Below are 19,543 nucleotides of genomic sequence, written 5' to 3' on the forward strand. Positions count from 1 at the left end.
GCTATATGTGGAGAATAATGCACGGCAATCAGCTCTTTTTTTTTTTAAGTGGCGTTTATGGGTTTTTGCAAATGAACTCTTCATATGTTGGATAGGAAAGGAAGTTAAGTCCATTGATTGTGTGTGTATGTTGTGGTTCACAGCATCAGTACCCGTTTGTGGGTCCCGTGCCGTCTCGTCTGGCTCAGGCTCTGTCCAGTGGTTGCTGTCAGTGTCAGCTCTCGTCTCTACAGCTCCCTCTGCACCTCCAGGAGCTCGAGGCCGCCGGACTGGGTTTGTTACTGCACACCTCGTTGTGTACAGCGTCCGTCTGCTTCGCCAATCCTGTTTGATTTCATGGCAAATAATAGCATATTTATTCTGTAACAATCAGTTTTAAATGTGGGATTTTTCTGGCCTGAAAAAGATTGAAACAAATAAGATTCTACTATAAATATATATATATTATTTTATATATTGTTTTATTTTTTATTATATATTTATTAATTTATACTATTTATTATATATTACATTATGTATGTTTTATTATATTTTTAATCCTTCAATTTAATTTGACTTATGATTGTATTACAATAATAATTTTGTCTCTTGTATTTTTAGATGAATCAACAGAACTTCAGACACAAATTTCTAATCTTTTCAAGTCTTTAGCAGTACAACTTCAAGGTATGTTTAAAATTACTTCAATATTTTTGAACATATTCATGTTTAATTTTTCACATTTTATCACAAGTTTAATCAATATTGGTATCCATATGAACCAATATTGGTTATTTTCTTTCACTAAAATTAAATAATTGTTTCTGATTTTTTTTCTTTTTTGCTGATGAAACCAATTCCATGTGTCCAGCATAATATAATAATAATAATTCAGCCCACTTTCACTATCCAATCAAATCCTGATGAAAATAATTCACCCTAAATTAAATTTCAGATACTGTCTGTTTCTAAAATTATTTACTTTCTGTTGATGTAACCAAGTCCATGTGAGCAGGGAAAATAATAATTATTATTGTTGTTATTATTATTATTATTATTGAGCCCACTTTCACTATCCAGTCAAATCCTGAAGAAAAAAAAGCACATTACAAAAGTTAAATGTGTTGCAAAATATTTCATGTCGACTTTTTCCTACATGCTTTTCCAGATATGTTGGAAAAATGTAAAGGTGACCCATTAGAAGTTAAAGACAGTCAAAGCACGACGCAACACTTTTTACTGGAGAATCTAGTCTACTTTGCTGAAGTGAGTCTCTCTCCATCACTGAATTTAAGAAAATACAGGACTCTCTTGAGAAAATAAAAATAATTCATTCTTAACTGTTGGTTCCAGACCGTTTGTATCGTCCTATGGGTGTCTAATTACTGTGGAAGCGTCCTCCGACCCTTGAAGTCCAGTTTACAGAAGAAGAAGAAAAAGAAAAAAGAAGCCAGCACTGTAACGGTAGTAACGGCTCTGATCTCTCCCGAGTCAAGATTTATGCAGAGTAGTTGGAGGGAATGTGGATCAGTCTTTGTTTATGTTCTGATTTGTGTCTCCCACACAGCCGCCGGTGCTCTCAGCCTATCAGGAGTTCAGCAGCAGCTTGCAGAGTCTCCTCAATCAGGCGCTGGAGCACATCAAGAGCCAGGAGATCAGCCTGACGGCGCTGAAGCTGGGAGCCCTCAGTCTGGAGGGACAAACCCAGTCTGAGGTGCGTCTCTAAAAGACAGACTTTTGATTATCAGCATCATGTCTGGATACTATTACAGGGCTCCAGACTGCAAGCATTTTCTCTGCCGGTGCGACTAATTTTTGTGAGCGGTCGTACTGGCGTGACCACTGCGTTGTCCAACTCTTAAGCGCTGCCATTTCTGTTGCATTCGAGAAACGGCAAAGGAAAGCGAAACTAAACCGCGCTACGTTTCAGCTACGCAGCGCAGACCATTTATCAGCTCGGACCGCGACGCAAACAAACTCGTCCAAGCTCAGAACTGCTTTACTCAGGAGCCAAAGTTGATTTTGCGACACTGTTACTGCACAGATGCACGGTGCTGCGAGATCCAGTGAGAAGCGTTTGAATTCACCGCACAATGATAAGGTTGCTGCGAGATCTAGTGAGAATCATTCAAATTCTGCACAGAATTCTCTGTTATAAACAGCGCTGACACACGTCAGGAAACCAGAAGCGGTGACGCTAACTGTAACCATGGTGTTGGGTAGAAATAGTCGAATGCATTACATCATTCATTTCAGGGTTTGTACAACCTTTTGAGAGAGAAATTCAAGCACTTTTCAATGGCTTTCAAGCATTTCACACAACTATTTCCAGCACTTTAAAGCTCTAAAATGATCCAGTTTGAATGTTATTTTTAACGGGATGACCAAAATATGCTTTGTGGTAAACAAACACTTATGTAAAATTTAAAAAAATTAATCAAATTACCATTATAGCCAGTAGACTGCAGCAGAGGAGCACTTATTGGCTTATTAGTCACTAATTTCTACTTTTTCTCTATATTTTGAAATGATAAAATCACTCTTATAAAATATAAAATAATCAAGAAATCAGATTTTGTCATAATTTTACACTTTTTAAGAAAAGTCGCAAAGTGCCTTGAAAAGCACACTTTTCCTCAACTTGCTACTAAATCACACATAATCACTGCAGTTAGTCAGTTCCATATACTAGAAGAATAATGGTTCATTTAATAAGTGGAATATATACATTTTCTATATAAAAATTAGATTTTGCACCTGTTACTGTTGATGATAAAAGTATATGTTGTATGCATCTTAACTCAAGCTTAGTGCTTTTCTGTCAAACCTGTATAAACAATAAACAAAAGAAAAACAAGAAATGAACATGAACTATTATTAGTAACTGCACTTGCAAAGCAATAGTAATTTTGTGATTAAATGATCTATATTTTAATACTCCCACACACCACCCCCAGCGCTACCAAATCTGCTCCTGGCGCCACCATCTGTAGAATTTAGTGGCGCTAGTGCCACTGCCCTCAAATGTTAATCTGGAGCCCTGTATTATATTATTTATTTATACTTTAAATTAGCTTTTATATTTATATTTTCATTTTTCTTTTTCTTTTTATATTTCTATTTAGCTTTAATTGTTTTTATTTCAGTTGGTTTTCGATATTCCAACATTTATCATTTTAAAATAGTTCTTAAGTAAAAAGTTAAGGATTTTTAAATGAGAACCGTTAAGAATATTCCCAAAAATGCTTCTTAATGGTATAGCAGTCTTATGAAGAATTCCAATTCTTGAAAAAGAATCTTAAAAATAATTCATTTAATGAATTTATTGGGTTGTTTCAAGTTAATTGTTGTAAATATAATATAATTTATAATGTATAATTTTTAAATTGAATTGTTTAATTTTAATAAAAAAATCTTTTAATTATTTTATTTTTGGAAAAAAGTTAAGAATGTTTTGTATTCCCAAAAACACTTCTTGACTATTATACCAAAACTTGAGAAGAATTCGGAGTCGTCTTAAGTTAAGTTTATTTCAAATTAATTGTTGCAATTCTAATATATTTTTTAATGAATTTATAAAAACATTTTTATAATAAATTTAACGTTTTTTTTATGATTTAATCAAGTTTAATTATAGGAAAAATTTGTTTTGATTTTTAATCATTTAATTATTTAAGTTTTTTTTGTATTATTGTTTAATTATAATTTAAGGAAGAAGGTTAAGAATATTTTGTATTCCCAAAAATACTTCTTAATTATAATTATCATTTAATGAATTTATTGGGTTGTTTCAAATCAATTGTTTTAAATATTGTTCTTTAGAAAATATTTGAAAACTATTTGGGACTTATAAAATGTGTTAACTTTTGTGAATCTGGCCCATGGTCCCATAAATAGTGTAAAGCTAGTGAAATGCATCAGTGTGTGTGCAATCTGAGGTTAAACTAGACCTCTGAGGTTAAACTTTGACCGCTGTTTTCTCGCTTCATTCAGGCGGAAGAGACCTTCACGAAGACGGCCATGGATAAGGTACAGAGCAGCTACCTGCGCTCGCTGCAGGAGATCGGGGAACTGTTGAAGAAGAGAGCGGACACGTTAAAATCCCTCAAAATCTGAGCGCTCCATCGATCCGGTCCCCGACCCGCACGGCGGCGTCGGCCCCTAACGCAATCCTCCCGTCTCAGTCTGTGAACTCAGCTGGTCTCGTCTCCTCTTCCTGTTTAACCGTCTCATTACTCACTTACAGACACGGGCACAACAACGGCTTCAGCACAAACATCTACGGTGCTCTGCACGGCACTTTTAAGTGGAAACGAAAACTTCATGTCCCTAGCAACTACATAGGCAAATGAAAATAAGCAATTTTAGAAGTACTTCTATAAATTATTGTACATAGTGTGAAGATAAAGAATATCAATGAGAACTCCTTGGCGAATTAAAGTGAACTACTTTGTCCTTTTGTCGATGTCTTGCGTTATTGTCTCTCTCTCTTCCCAGCCGTAAACCTTGCGATTGACGGTTCGTTTTCAGACGACACTCCAAAGCAAAACGCTCCGTATCGCAAGTAGCCAACTTCCAGACTGACACTCTCTGCGACGCGTTTGCGTAGCCGTTCGTGATTCACAACCAGCCAAGAGCTACGCTTCATCCCCAGGAGATTTTGCGCAAACTTTCGGCGGGGTGGCGCGAGTATCCAGATGCTTCTATTGCGATATTTGTTTGTATATTACAAATGACTTTACTTGAGCCACAAGCTTACGAAATGTAGCTTTCCCGACTGTTTGATTGGAATCGCCACCATGTGAAAACAAATAGCATCGAGTTCTGCTTGAGGTTTGGGAAAGTTTGTTAACGTGTTGGTCAAAGACGTTTATTCAATCATGTTTAGAATTAATTTTATGCTTAAATGAATCGATTGGTTGGGGCGTGTTGTTTACTTTGAAAAATTGTGATTGCACTGATGATGATGATGAGATTTTATAATCGTTGCATACCAAAAATGTCTAAATTAGCCTTGCGTTAAAGGGATAGTTCACCCCAAAATGAAAAATCTGTCATTTACTCGCTCGTGTCGTTCCAAACCCATAAGAAAGGCCCTCATCTTCAGAACACAAATAATGATATTAATCGATTCTGAGATATTTCGGTCCCTTCGTTGAAAGTCTTTTCACCCAAAACACAAACGCTTTAAAACATTCGTTAAAAAGATTTTTTTTAAAAATGAATGTGAATCAAGCGGTTTAATTCAAGTCTTCTGAATAGACCGGATCGTTTTATATGATGAACAGATTTAATTTATGCTTTTATTCACATACAAACATTGAAGGTGAACATAAACAGAAGCGCAACCGTACTTGCTTGACGCGCGAGAACGAATCTCATTGGTAAACATTGTTTGGCGATGAATGTTTTTGTGAATAAAAGCCTAAAATAAATCCTTTAATCTTCAGAAGACTTGGAATGAAGTATGGATTTACTTTTACGAACGTTTTGAAGTGTCTTGAGTTTTTGGTGAACAGACTTTCAATGAAGGGACAGTAACATCTCAGATTTGATAAAAAAATTTCTAAATTTGTGTTTCAAAGATTTTGGGTAAATTGAGCGAATTTTCTTTTTGGGGTCAAATAACTTCAATGTCGCAGTAGAGTTGAAGATAGGGTTTTATACGACTGATTAGTTGATGTCTACCGGGAAGTGCAACTTGTTTACAATGTTTCCGAGCGCCATTATGAATCATGTTTCTAGCGTGTATTATACGGTGTGCTGCAATCTACAAGCTTTCACTGCTTTAGACCTGCTTGGGGAGGGTGGAAAGATGCTTTTCTCTTCTTTATTGTTATTTTGATCCAACACGACGGGATACGGCTCTACTTGCGTGGCTCGGGGACTGAAGGGCTCATTGCGTCTGGACTGAGGAGGACGTTTGGAGATGGTCAAGACGTGTTGGAAGGCTGTCGGCGGATGAATTCTTTTATTAGGGAAATTGAGAAAATACAAACAAAAACACTGGAATGTGAAAAGGAGCTTTTTAAAATAAAAAGTAAACGTTCCACATGCCGTGTCTGCTTTCTTTTGCACCCTTTCATGCAATATGAAATGTGTAAGCAAGGTTTGCTTTCACACGGCTTGCTTTATCTTTAAAGTCCGCATGAAATCCAGAGATTCACTTTATATATGTTCCTGGTCTTACTGCGAGTGATTTAATATTGCATGATTTCATGTTGACCTTAACATGATTTGATCTTGAAAAATTGGTTTGCTTGCAGGATTTTGACCCTTCCAGACAAATATTAATTTCTTAATTATTCCAATCGTCTATAAAATTATGTAATTAAAAATTGTAAATATGTAAAAAAAAAAAAATTTAAACGTATATTTTATAACTCATAATTACATAATTTAATCGCTTTTTGAATTTTACAGATTTCCATCATTCTCCATCTGTTTACAATTTTTTTTTCTCCTGTAAATGTCGTTTCACAGAAATAATCAAGTTATGGGGGAAAATTAGTTGCCGTTTCATGTTGACTCCAAAAAATATTTGATCTTAAAATATTGGCTTGCTTTTGTGTTTTGTTTAATAGGCTACAGTATTATAACCCTTCCAGACAAATATTTAATAATTAAAATGTTATATTTTATATAAATGTACATAATTTAAATATATATAAAAAATTTAAACTCAATTTAAATGTATATATTTGTTATAATCACGTAATTGAATTGCTTTGATTTGATTTCTTCAACTTTTCAAATTTTTTTATTTGATAATATCTTAGAAAATACATTTAAAGTGCATAATTATATTAATATATAACATATAATTTATACTTGTGTGAATCAATCGCTTTCTGAGCTTTATTACAGTCGATCACTTGCAGATGAGTATAAATGAGTAGTGCCGTAAACCGAATACTACCGGTTGCAAAGTTGTCAGTGAATTCTTTGTTTTTCCATTGTAAACTCCAAATATGGCTCGCTCCGAAATCAAATTTAATGTCAAGCACGTTAAAGGTTAGCAGACATGTCAGTTTATTAAGTAACTGTTGCATGCATTTTCCTGTCAAAAAGTGAATAGCTTCCAGCAATCCCACTCAATCTGTAACCGACGAGAAGGGTGTGGAAACCAAAAAGATGACACGATACAAAGAGTGACTGTGTATAACTTTCTAAAAATAAGTGGGTGGATGTGTTCGAGTAAAACAAGACAAAAGCCACATGGTTTTGTGCAGTGTGCGTCTATTAACCAAATGACATCGTGAAGCGGACGAGCCCTTTCACTACAAAAGCGCCTTTCTGTGCATCAAGTCTTTGTGATTATGAGTTACAGTAGCACACCTGTGACCTGCGATTATAATACTGCTCACAATGAGGACAATCTCACCAAAAATGTCAAGATTTCAGCCTGAATCCAAAGGAAAAAAAATTTAATAAATGCAGCCTATATATATATATATATATATATTCATGAGTTACACCAACACCCAATTCCCATTGTAAAATATTTTTTAATAACTAAAATGCTAAATATATGGTGTAGTTTAAATTGAAGTATTTAGTAGTATTCATTGTACAGCTAAATATTACTTTAGAAGTTTCAGATAGTTATTTACAAAAAAAAAAAAACAATTGCAAGATGTTAACCCCGAATTCAGAGAAAAAAGTCAGAATAGGGATTTGCGTGTATATCTCGCAATTCTGACCATTTTTTTCCCCCAAAGTCACAATTACTTTTTTGTTTTATTCCATGATAGTATGGTGTAGTTTAAATTGAAGTATTTAGTAGTATTCATTGTACAGCTAAATATTACTTTAGAAGTTTCAGATAGTTATTTACAAAAAAAAAAAACAATTGCAAGATGTTAACCCCGAATTCAGAGAAAAAAGTCAGAATAGGGATTTGCGTGTATATCTCGCAATTCTGACCATTTTTTTCCCCCAAAGTCACAATTACTTTTTTGTTTTATTCCATGATAGGGGGAAAAAAACTGAAATGTGAGATAAACTCAGAATTCTGAGAAAGAAAATCAGAATTATGAGACGTAAACTCAGAATTGAGAGAAAAAGAACAATCTTGCAATTTTGACCTTTTTTCTTGTTTCTCAGAATTCTGAATTTATCTCACAATTCTTTGTTTGTTTTTTTCCATGCCGGAAACTAGCTTCCATACATTACAAATGGGGGTTTAATGCAATTAAAAAATAATAATAATAAATAACAGAAATGAGTTTACAAAAATAATCCAGATGCATTACAGCAAAATATAATTTCTTTTTTTTTCCTCTAAGTGAAACATGACATGAATGTGTGAGATTCATCTGTCAAGCGTTGCAGAAAGCAATATTCAATCATTTCTACAAACAAAGTACATTTTTAAAAATGACATCTTCCAGCTATGAGGACACTATAAAGATCTGAAAATAAAATTCCGTGACAAGAACAGCACTTTGTTTTTATATAAAACAGGTTGAGCTACATTTCTAAGCAGGTGTCCTAGTGCGAGATATTAGTGAACAAATCATAATATATTAGAGCTTCTAACACGAGGAAGGATGATAATAATTCAAACTTCCTCATTTCCTGTGCAACATCTCTGCCATCCGTTAAGCACTGGATATACTGAACACAACGTCTTTCGCTACTTTCCCCTCTTGGATCGTCCTTTCCGGCCGCTCAGTTTGCCGGGGCCGTGAGCCGAGGGCCCGGGCTGTGGGGTGGCAGGGGCCGAAGCGATGTTGATCTGACCCTCTTGGATCTCTTGCCGGGCGTCTGCCGGCATGCGGTCGATCTGCTGCTGCGTCTCCAGGTAGAACATGACGTCTCGCAGCTGCTCCTGCAGCTCGGCGATCTGGCCGTCTTTATTGGCCGCCGCCTCGTGAGCCCGCCTCTCCTCCTCCTGCAGCTGCGCCTGGAGCTGCGTCTGATTGGCTCGCAGGCATCGGTTCATCTCCTGCTCCTCCCGCAGCTCTTGACTGAGCTTCACCACTTTGTTGTTCAGCTGTGAACATCTGCAGAAAACAGCGCAAAAATGTCAAAAGACTGTAAACAGTGTATTACTGTTAAAAACGGCCTTTAAATATTGACATCTTAAACAATATTTACTACTAATAAATACACTGCAATAACGATAGCCACTACATTCAAGAAATAAAAAAAACATCAAAGTTTAAAATAAAAATCACAGAAAAATTCTGAAATCTTCCACTGAAGGAAATCTCAGATTAATATTTAATTAATTCATATTTTTTTATTTGTATTGATTTATATTTATTAATAATATTACTATTATTATAGTACAAACATTAACTTAAGTCACCAATATTTTGGAAACTATGTTTACCATGCAGTGTTATTTTATGATCATTCAGTTTTCATTTTTATTAAGGTTTTAGTCATTTCTATTGCATTTGTATGTGTTCTTTATTATTATTATTATTATTCCTCCCGAATGGGAGTCTATGGCAGCCCTATGAAGGGAACATAGGAAAATGATGAAATTTGGCAAACTTGTAGTGATGGTCATGAATAGTGATCTGACCAACTTTGGGGTCTCTAGGACCAACTCTACAGCGCCACCACCAGTTCAAAAATTCACTTTTCAAACGATGATTCGGATGATTATGAAAAATTCATTTGAAAGGTAAAGTCAATTTTACTTCTTTTCAATGGATTGTTTTTCTTTGACGAGTTCGTTGAGTTTCCGTTCCAAACTGTCACACTTGTCAATCGTCTCCTTGAATTTGGCCTTCATGTTGTTGATCTAAAACCCACACAAACGTAAAGAGGCTGGCTCACTGATGTTCATACGAGGTTATTATGATCTTTAACATTATGCTATTATGGTTTTGTTCATGTAAACTGTGCGGTCCTCACCTCCTCCGCTGTGTCTTTCTCCAGATGAACTATTTTATTCTCCCAGTAAATGCGCTGAGAATCCAGCTGGCTGGTTAACAAATATGAATACTGAAGGAAAAAGATATGTTAAAAAAATGATAAGGTGATGAAGAGTATCTAAGACAACACACACACACACACCTCGAGCTGCAGCGCATCGATCTTCTCATCCTGACACGTGTCGCCCTCACACTCATACTGCACCATCTTCCCGTCGGTTTTACTGGCAACAAGCCGATGGACGTAGTTATCTGATCAACATAAGGACAAAGGCTCAGAGTCACAATTCTTACAAACTATATGAAATATGAAATGTTTGAAAAATCTAATTTAAAAATAAAACATTCAAATATGAAACAACACTCAATGCATTTAACCTGCATATTTTTTGAGTGAAATAATAACGGGGGAACTTGATTTTATCCAGTTGTGAAAACAAAAATGAACTTTTGAATTAAAAAATTTTAATTTTAATTTAAATTCCAAATGGCTCTGGCTAGTCTGATTGGACCCGGTTTACAATAGTTAATTGAAACTAAAATTAAAACTAAAACCATAAAAAACATTTTCATTTTTATATGAAATAAAATAAATAATAACGGAAATAACTTATTTTATTTCAGTTAGTTGCCAAAGTGTAATTTCTCATTTTATTTTAGCTTAACTTGAGGTACTAAAATAACTAAAACTGAACTGAAAATTAAGAATTATATAGACATGTTTAAAAAATAAAACTAATAAAAAATGTAAAAACACAAAATTACTATAACTTTAAAATTTTAATGAAAACAGAAAATATTAATAAAATAATTCAAATTTCATAAAAGCAATGTAAAACATGATAATAATCCATAATCTGACATATTTTAATATGAATGATCAGCAATAAATAAATCAAAATTTTATCCAGTATGATTTGATATTATTCAATATTAATCACCAGAAAAGTTCATTTCAGTGAAAATATAGAACTATTATTTTCAAGCATGCGACTGCACATCAACAGAATTCCACTAGCATCTTTTCTCTCCGTAACATCACACACCTCCAGCGTAGTCCCAGACCCTGTGATTGGTCAGCTGCATGGCGTAAGTGTGCTGCGTTTCCTCAAAGTGCTTGTAGGCATGACGACTAACGTAGCGTCCGCAGCCGATATGACCGCAGATAAGACAGATCCACAGATTCTATGAGACATTAACAAATATGGCTTAAACATTATATAATGAAATGTCCATCTATGTGAGTGAGACCAGGGCTGCAACGAACAATTATTTAATCAATTCATCTGTCGATTAAGTACTCGATTAATCCGTTTTATTTTCAGTATTTTAGTTTTGTTTTTTTTTAAGGTCCATGCAGTGTGTAAACTCTGCAATCTGAAAAATGTATCCATGTAGGATATATGCTATACATTATATGATAAAAAAAAACAAAGACTATTTCTATGGAAGACGAGAGCATCAAAACGGAAGTTAGAATCTATCATGGCGGCGCTCATCGGTTACTCAGGAAAAAGGTGGATATTAATCATATTACATTTATATCCAATTAAAACAGTCCCTTTATATTAACTGCTCTGATCAAATTACCACCATTTGTGTTACATGCAGCATTTTAAACCTACATTTAACAAAATGTATAATTAACAGCATGAGTATCGTATGAGCACTTCATGTAAAATATTCCCATGTTTAGGATAACTTGAGTCAGGTGTCTTTCGCTGTGCATTTCAAATGTCTTTCATCCAAAGAAATGCGTTATTCATTACTGTAACGATGTTTTCTGTGTGCGATTAATCGATACTCAGCTTCTTTTCTGTTGATTTGATCGATTAGTTGTTGCAGCCCTAAGTGAGATCTGAAAGATTTGTTACCTCTTGCACTCCACACTCAAAACACTTGTTCTCCTCCACGGGTTCAGGAGTCTGACAGTATCTGCACACAGGACACCTGCAGAAGAAGTGCACACTTTTAGTGTTCTTAAAGGGATAGTTCACCCAAAAATTCAAATTTGCTGAAAATGCACTCATCCCCAGCCCATCCAAGATTAGGATGAGTTTGTTTCTTCATCAAATTTGGAGAAATGTAGCATTACATCACTTGCTCACCAATGGATCCTCTGCAGTGAATGGGTGCCGTCAGAATTTTGGCCAAAGCAACGGTTTGAAGTTAAAAATGTTTTAATGATGGATTTGTTTCTTACAAACACGCAGCTTTTGACTTCTCAAGACATTAACTGATGGACTGGAGTGGTGTGGATTATTGTGATGTTTTTATCAGCTCTTTGGACTCTCATTCTGATGGCACCCATTCACTGCAAAACATCCATTGGTGAGCAAGTGATGCTACATTTTTCCAAATCTGATGAAGAAACAAACTCATCTACATCTTGGATGGCCCGAGAGTGAGTGAATGTTCAGCAAATGGATGAACTATTCCTTTAACGACAATGTGACGTCAAAAAGACCATTTACTTTCTTCATTAATGTCCCTTCTTCAGTCTAAATCTAATATTTATGTGTCACAGTTTGAGTTAGTAGTCTGTTCATGTCAATAACTTATAAGAATGAGCGTTAGTAATAGTGATGCATGCTTTAGCAAACTCCACTAATAATATCATTACCTACTTTTCATGCCCAAGCAAATCCTGATGAATAAAATAAAGTCCCACCCTACATAATTTCCCACTGAATATCGGTTCACTCAGAAATATGTCACATGAACGCATCACACGAGCCAATAATTCATGTAAACACTTAAACCTGAAACCATCTCAACAGCAGCGCTTGAACTCCCATTGTGTGCATGAAGCATGACACTGTGACGTTCATCTCACAGGTCAGAGGTCAACTATGACAATTACACAAAAACACAACAGCGAGAATAGAGAACGGCCCAGCAAACTTTTATGACATGTCAATGAAGAATCAGGATGAAAAGGTTAAAAGTGACGCACGTAAATAACAGATGAGAGCAAAAGATGAGCATCAACAGTGTCATGCACGGATGCCTCATGTGAGAAGAATGTGACGTGAGGGTGTGGGTGAAACTTTCCAAGAGTGAACAAAATGAACTAAAAAAATATTAACTATATATATATATATATATGTGTGACCCTGGAGCACAAAACCAGTCTTATATATTTGTAGCAATAGCCAAAAATACATTGTATGGGTCAAAATGATCGATTTTTCTTTTATGCCAAAAATCATTAGGATATTAAGTAAAGATCATGTTCCATGAAGATATTTTGTACATTTCCTACCGTAAATATATCAAAACTTAATTTTTGATTAGTAATATGCATTGCTAAGAACTTCATTTGGACTACTTTAAAGATGATTTTCTGAATATTTAGATTTTTTTTGCACATTTTTTTACAAACCATACATCAATGGAAAGCTTATTTATTCAGCTTTCAGATGATGTATAAATCTCAATTTTGAAAAATTGACACTTAAGACTGGTTTTGTGGTCCAGGGTCACACACACACACACACACATATATATATATATAAACTTACAACTTATTGTTGATAAATGTAAAACAAATTAAAATGATATCAAATGAATATAATAAGTCAATATTAATTATATTATAATTAGGGTAGGGTCAGACTTGAATTTATCCAGTAGGATTAAAATTAATATTACTATTTAATATACATTTTCCCAGTCCACACAACCTTGGATATATTACCAGAAAAGCTATTTTTGATTAAAATATTGAAAAAAACAAATTTTTTGTTAGAAAGTAAGTCATTTTTATAGCAGGTTGTGAATGACAGCACTCACGATGCATCCTCCCATCTCTGCAGACACTGGCTGTGAAAGCTGTGGTTGCACAGGGTGGTCAACACACCGTTAACGGACTCGTCCATGCGCTCCAAACACACGGTGCACTTGGGCAGCTCAGTCAGATCCATCACAGGTAAACTGGCCCCCTGTTTATAATGAAGAGTTTGAGATCATTCAAAACATTCCAGAACACTGCAGCTATTGTTATGCATGTAAATCAGTGCTGGAAACACAACGTGTGTGTGTGTGTGTGTGTGTGTGTTTAAACAGAAACAGCTAGTCAACAACAAAGCAGGTTCATCCTGGTCACTCAAGCAATGATTCGGACTAAAACAATGTTACACTGCCAAGAATTTGAACACTTAGTGTCGTTTGTTCAAATCATAGTAGTTGCATGCTATTAATTTTAGAACCTATTGTAAATAATTACATCTAAAACATAAATGTGGTTGTTCTGAGTATTATAAATATGTTGATGTGTGGTTGATAAGGTGTTTGGGTGGTTGCCAATAATTTTAACACTTAGCGTTAGTGGTTTGTTCAACTCATAATAATTGCTTGCTTTGGTTATATGTGACCCTGGAGCACAAAAGCCAAAAATAACTATTTTCAAATAGTTGTATCTCGACCAAATATTGTCCTATCCTAACAAACATCAATGGAAAGCTTATTTATTCAGCTTTCAGATGATGTATAAATAATTTTTTTTTAAATTGACACTCAAGCCATCCTAGGTGTATATGACTTTCTTCTTTCAGACGAATACAATCGGAGTTATATTAAATAATGTCCAGGCTAATCCATGATTAATAAAGGCCTTCTGAAGCAACGCGATGCATTTGTGTAAGAAAAATATCCATATTTACAACTTTATAAACCTTAATCTCTAGCTTGCGCTAACCGTCGTTTGCACATTCACGAGAGAGTGGCGTCACTAGTCAATATCACATACTGCACCTTTAAAGGAACACTCCACTATTTTTGAAAATAGGCTAATTTTCCAACTCCCCTAGAGTTAAACAGTTGAGTTTTACCGTTTTCGAATCCATTCAGCCGATCTCCGGGTCTGGCGGTAGCACTTTTAGCTGTAGCTTAGCATAGATCATTGAATCGGATTAGACCGTTAGCTTCTCGCTCAAAAATGACCAAAAAGTTTCGTTATTTTTCCTATTTAAAACTTGACTCTTCTGTAGTTACATCGTGTACTAAGACCGACGGAAAATGAAAAGTTGGGATTTTCTAGGCCGATATGGCTAGGAACTATCCTCTCATTCCGGCGTAATAATCAAGGAACTTTGCTGCCGTACCATGAGTGCAGCAGGCGCAATGATATTACGCAGCGCCTGAAAATAGGCTAACTTCCGTCAACATAACCAACGTGACCACCTGGGGACTGGGGAAAGCGTGCTGGGGACTACTTTCAGGCGCTGCTCTTTGGTCATTTTTGAGCGAGATGCTAACGGTCTAATCAGATTCAATGATCTATGCTAAGCTACAGCTAAAAGTGCTACCGCCAGACCCGGAGATCGGCTGAATGGATTCGAAAACAGTAAAAACCAACTGTTTAACTCTAGGGGAGTTGGAAAATTAGCCTATTTTCAAAAATAGTGGAGTGTTCCTTTAAGTAAGTTTCAAACCAATTGTAGTACCTACTAGACAGACCAGGTGTGATTTCAGACACATCAATGGTGGTTTGTTCGAATCATAATGGTTACTTGCTTTGGTAAATGCTACTAACTAACGCACCAGAGTCTTACCTCTTCAGATTTGATGACTTCCGCTCTCTCCACATAGACTAACTGGCAGACAGCATCCTCAATGGAGTTGAACTGACGGCCGTTGCATGCTGTATAGAAGCTATCGGCATCGGCCTACAGAAATGAAAAAACACAATTACGGTCAATTCATAAAATACTGAAAATCAAGGAAACTTCAGCAGGCTAATTTGCCTGGGTTTATTTTGCAAATCATGTAAATCAAGCAAATCAACTTCTTGTGAAAAGTGTAGCTGCAGGCAGCAATTAATGAGTCTTTACCAGAAAATGCATGAAGGTGTTTTTCTGACGAGCTGTGTTGAATGAGTGAGGATTAGAAAGACTAGGGACTTTGAAGATCCTGCGCAGTCAAACCTCAGTTAATTGTAATTGTTCTTTTATGTGGTTAAGTAACTGACCTGACTCCTGAACTTGACCAGCACCATGTACTGGTTGGGCATGGAGTCCCGGATGATCTTCATGTGCTCCATGACGTCATTGAAGGGAGCCACAAACTTCATGAGGTCATGGCTGGTCATGGTAGTGGGTACGGTGAGGATACACAGCATCGCGCTGCGCCGCACGTCCTCTGTGAGCGACGTCATCTTACTGTCAACACCACATCACACAAAACAAGAGCGATGGCTCAGAGTCAACAATGCAACAAATTGTCTATTAATCTAAAAGACAAATTCCATGTTTTTTTGTTTTTTTTTTGGACAAAGTACTATTGTATATCACCGCAGTATTATTAGTAGTATTACAGGGTATTAGTATTAGCATAGAGAGAAAGAGAGATAGATAGATAGATAGATAGATAGACAGACACACTTCCTCCTTCACTGTCATAAATACATATCCATAAGAAACCTCTACTTCAACAAATTCATCAACTTAATAAAGAACTTTACAGCCATTAGTGAAACAGAACAAATAAAGATAATATTAGGAGAGGGACAGACAGCAGATATACGTGTGGATGTGCCACAGCCTGAGAGACAGCAGGTGAATGTGTGTGTGTGTGTGTGTGTGTGTGTGTGTGAGAGAGAGAATGAGAGAGAGACAGCAGGTGAATGTGTGTTGTGTCTGACCTCAGTGTGTTACCCTACTGTCCACCACAGTGATCCGATGTATGTGTGTTTCTATGTAAGTTAAAGACTGTGGTATCAAATGTTTACACTTTATAATTTGTTACAGTTTAATACTTCTAAGATGTTATAGTATTCCATTATATTACTGTGATGTTCGTTTACTTATTATTATTGTTATTATATATATTTTTTTATCTTTTTGTGCATGTATACTAAGCTTTGGCAATATTGTATCATTTACAGTCATGCCAATAAAGCAGTTTTGAATTGAATTGACAGACAGACAGACAGATAGACAGAAAGACAGACAGACATATAGACAGACAGACAGACAGACAGAAAGACATATAGATAGATAGATAGATAGATAGAACTAACTTAGTTTTGTAGAGGTGCATGATGCCGTGGACGATCTCCACTGACGGGTTTCCGCTGAAGAAGGAGATCTGATCCGGCAGCTGTTTGGAGGGAGAGTCTGGAGTCCCGCTCACGTCCGTTTGCTCTTTAGCTTCTCCGTTTCCGTCATCTGTGGACTTCAGATCTTCTTTACCGTCCTCAACTCCTGATGGAAAAAACAGTCTGTTTACTCCTCACTGGGCAAACGGCTGTCAAATCAAAGAGAGTAACTGCGCTGCAGACCTGCGCTGGGCTGGAAGGTCTCGATCACCATGTCGCTCATGACGCGGCTGCCCAGGTGCTGGTGGAGGACGGCCGCTCGCTCCAGCTCCGGTTTACCGGCCAGCGTCGCTCTAGCGGAGGCCAGCGCTTTCTCTCTCATCTCGTCCTCTGACATCTCTGAAACTGTGGGATGCAGGAGATGTGAGCTGTGACACCAGGCCTCAACATAAAGGCCTCAAAGAGATTCTAGAAACAAGCTGAGTGTGTGAATGCTCTCTGTTAACACAAACCCAGACCATCACCACATTTAACATAATGTCTCATGCTTCTCTGCTATACTTTCAGCTCAGGTCAGTGACTCTACTGCTACTGATACACTGAATTATTCTAATTATCCAGTTTATAACTATACTTTTTATCTCACACTGTATTTGTTTTCGTTACCCTGTTTGTTCTAATGGGTCCCAGATTTTTTTTTTATTATTATTATTGTTGTTTTTGTTCTTTTTTTATTATTATTTTATTGATTATCCAGTTTATGATTACTTTTTCACACTGGATTTGTTTTTGTTATACTCTCTGTACTACTGAGTCTCAGAAAAAATATAATAATGATAATTATTATTATTATTTTATTAATTATCCAGTTTATGATTACTTTTATCCTGTTTGTTCTAATGGGTCCCAGAAAAATATAATAATAAATAATGATAAAACATAATACAAAATAATTATATTATTTATTATTATTTGAATGATTATCCAGTTTATGATGACTTTTTTTCACATTGTATTTGTTTTAATGAATTGCCTCAATGTTGTGTCTTCTGTTTATCAAGCTCTGTAACCTTGGGTCCCAGAAAAAATATAATAATAATTATTATTATTATTATAAACACTTATTATTATAATTTTTTTCTATATATGAAAATCAAGTAATGCATATGCATGTATGATTACCCTTATCAGAAGGTAATATTATGGTATTTTCATATGTCACTGTATGAAGTTATAAGAACATTAATATTTACATGGCCGTTCAAAGTACTTCAAAACAATATGAATCTATCATCTCTCAGTGAAACTCACCGGCGCAGTACTGAAAGCCGTGCGGAGACTCAGACTGATCAGCGAGCTCGAGTCTGATCACAACCAGAGACACACTCATGTGTTCAGAGCACACACACACCACTCAATAACACAGATTCACACCAAAGATCGTGTCATCCGAACCATATGCCATAAACGCTGAACAGAATTACATTCAACGAGTATTAGAAGGGAAACGCGTTAAACAACAACGACGTCTGAGAATGAAAGATACATTACTGCCTTACTTCCGGGAACGAGAATAATTTCAAAATAAAAGTCCTTAGTCATAGTTAATAATAAGAGACTTTCAAAGCCGCTGTTTGTGAATAATATAATGGTCAGTGTTACGCATTACAAGTAACGCGAGTTACGTAATCAGATTACTTTTTTCAAGTAACTAGAAAAGTAACGCATTACTTTTTAATTTACAAGAGAATATCCGAGTTACTTTTTCAGATAAGTAACGCAGGTTACTTTTTTTTCTCTCAATTGATTGATTGGCAGCTCTCCTGTCTCCATGCTGAGAGAAATCAGAAGATGTTACTGTAGCTCTAAAATAAATATGAATATGCATGAATTCATCTTACTCGCACAAAAAAAACCACACAGATTCAGTATTCCTCAAAATGAATAAAAATAATGCAACTCAGAATATGATGCAAACCTGCAATAATTAAATGTTAAACAACACAAATATCCTTTATGTATTTAATCCCATTCTATTAACTAATGTCTTTGCTTCTGACCTTCGATGATCCAGTTCAAGCGTACTAATAAGCACAAATTACTCTAGACAAACATTTGTGTCTTTGTTTATTGCTGAAGTGTGTTGATATTTCTTCTGCATTCTACTGTACGCACGTACATTTACTTTCCCTTCAGCCTGAGGCGCATTCATTTCACTTTTGGTGTGAAAAGGCTTTTATATTTGCCAAAAATAGAACTTTTTTATTTTAAAAACAAACAAGCAAGCCCTGTCCAGATTTAAAAAGTAACGTAACGCATTACTTTCCATAAAAAGTAACTAAGTAACGTAATTAGTTACTTTTTTATGGAGTAACGCGACAAATGCTTTTAAAAGTAACTTTCCCCAAGACTGATAATGGTAATATAGTTTGAGTCACAAACACCATGGTATTTTTTTTATCATATTCTAATTACCAATGAGTGCACCTCTAAAGAAGACCCCTCTGTCAAGCTCCTGAAGTTCACAGATGACACCACTCTCATCAGCCTCATCCAGGACAGAGACGAGTCTGCTTACAGACAGGAGGTTAAAGAGCTGGCTGTCTGGTGCAGTTATAACAGCCAGGAGCCG

At 35.7% G+C, this 19,543-nt stretch overlaps 2 protein-coding genes across 4 annotated transcripts in view; one reads left to right on the forward strand and one right to left on the reverse strand.

Annotated features, from left to right (window-relative positions):
• Positions 1-6,029, forward strand: part of LOC107573485 (N-alpha-acetyltransferase 25, NatB auxiliary subunit-like) — a 25,192-nt gene extending 19,163 nt beyond the window's left edge. For both annotated transcript variants that reach the window (XM_016259916.1, XM_016259915.1), the window contains 6 exons: positions 144-273; positions 601-666; positions 1,148-1,245; positions 1,333-1,443; positions 1,547-1,693; positions 3,973-6,029. In XM_016259916.1, coding sequence (XP_016115402.1) covers positions 144-273; positions 601-666; positions 1,148-1,245; positions 1,333-1,443; positions 1,547-1,693; positions 3,973-4,095 — 675 coding nt within the window. In that variant the 3' untranslated portion in view covers positions 4,096-6,029. The remainder of the gene's footprint in view (positions 1-143; positions 274-600; positions 667-1,147; positions 1,246-1,332; positions 1,444-1,546; positions 1,694-3,972) is intronic.
• Positions 6,030-8,146: 2,117 nt separating this feature from the next.
• On the reverse strand, positions 8,147-18,483 carry brap (BRCA1 associated protein). Of its 2 annotated transcripts, none has more exons than XM_016259918.1 (12): positions 18,223-18,483; positions 17,155-17,316; positions 16,894-17,074; positions 15,844-16,033; positions 15,428-15,541; positions 13,668-13,816; positions 11,747-11,822; positions 10,919-11,057; positions 10,015-10,124; positions 9,853-9,942; positions 9,636-9,739; positions 8,147-8,987 (listed from the first exon to the last, which is right to left on the reverse strand). In XM_016259918.1, exons 1-12 carry the CDS (start codon positions 18,299-18,301, stop codon positions 8,618-8,620), a joined length of 1,764 nt encoding a protein of 587 aa, XP_016115404.1. In that variant the 5' UTR covers positions 18,302-18,483; the 3' UTR covers positions 8,147-8,617. The 2 variants fall into 2 exon arrangements, with proteins under 2 accessions (XP_016115404.1, XP_016115403.1); XM_016259917.1 differs by having other exon boundaries at positions 16,894-17,077.
• Between the last annotated feature and the right edge of the window lie 1,060 nt (positions 18,484-19,543).

Source organism: Sinocyclocheilus grahami, unplaced genomic scaffold, assembly GCF_001515645.1.
Source record: "Sinocyclocheilus grahami isolate Dianchi unplaced genomic scaffold, SAMN03320097.WGS_v1.1 scaffold1957.1, whole genome shotgun sequence".
In the NCBI taxonomy this organism is placed as follows: Eukaryota; Metazoa; Chordata; class Actinopteri; order Cypriniformes; family Cyprinidae; genus Sinocyclocheilus; species Sinocyclocheilus grahami.

What these genes read in the sequence shown, in the direction of transcription:
- brap (XM_016259917.1), bottom strand. Translation starts at nt 18,301, where the DNA reads ATGAGTGTGTCTCTGGTTGTGATCAGACTCGAGCTCGCTGATCAGTCT. An exon ending in CGGCTTTCAGTACTGCGCCG is followed by an intron (nt 17,317 to 18,222) that starts GTGAGTTTCACT and finishes TGCATCCCACAG; the next exon opens with TTTCAGAGATGTCAGAGGAC. An exon ending in ATGCACCTCTACAAAACTAA is followed by an intron (nt 16,034 to 16,893) that starts GTTAGTTCTATC and finishes TGGTGTTGACAG; the next exon opens with TAAGATGACGTCGCTCACAG.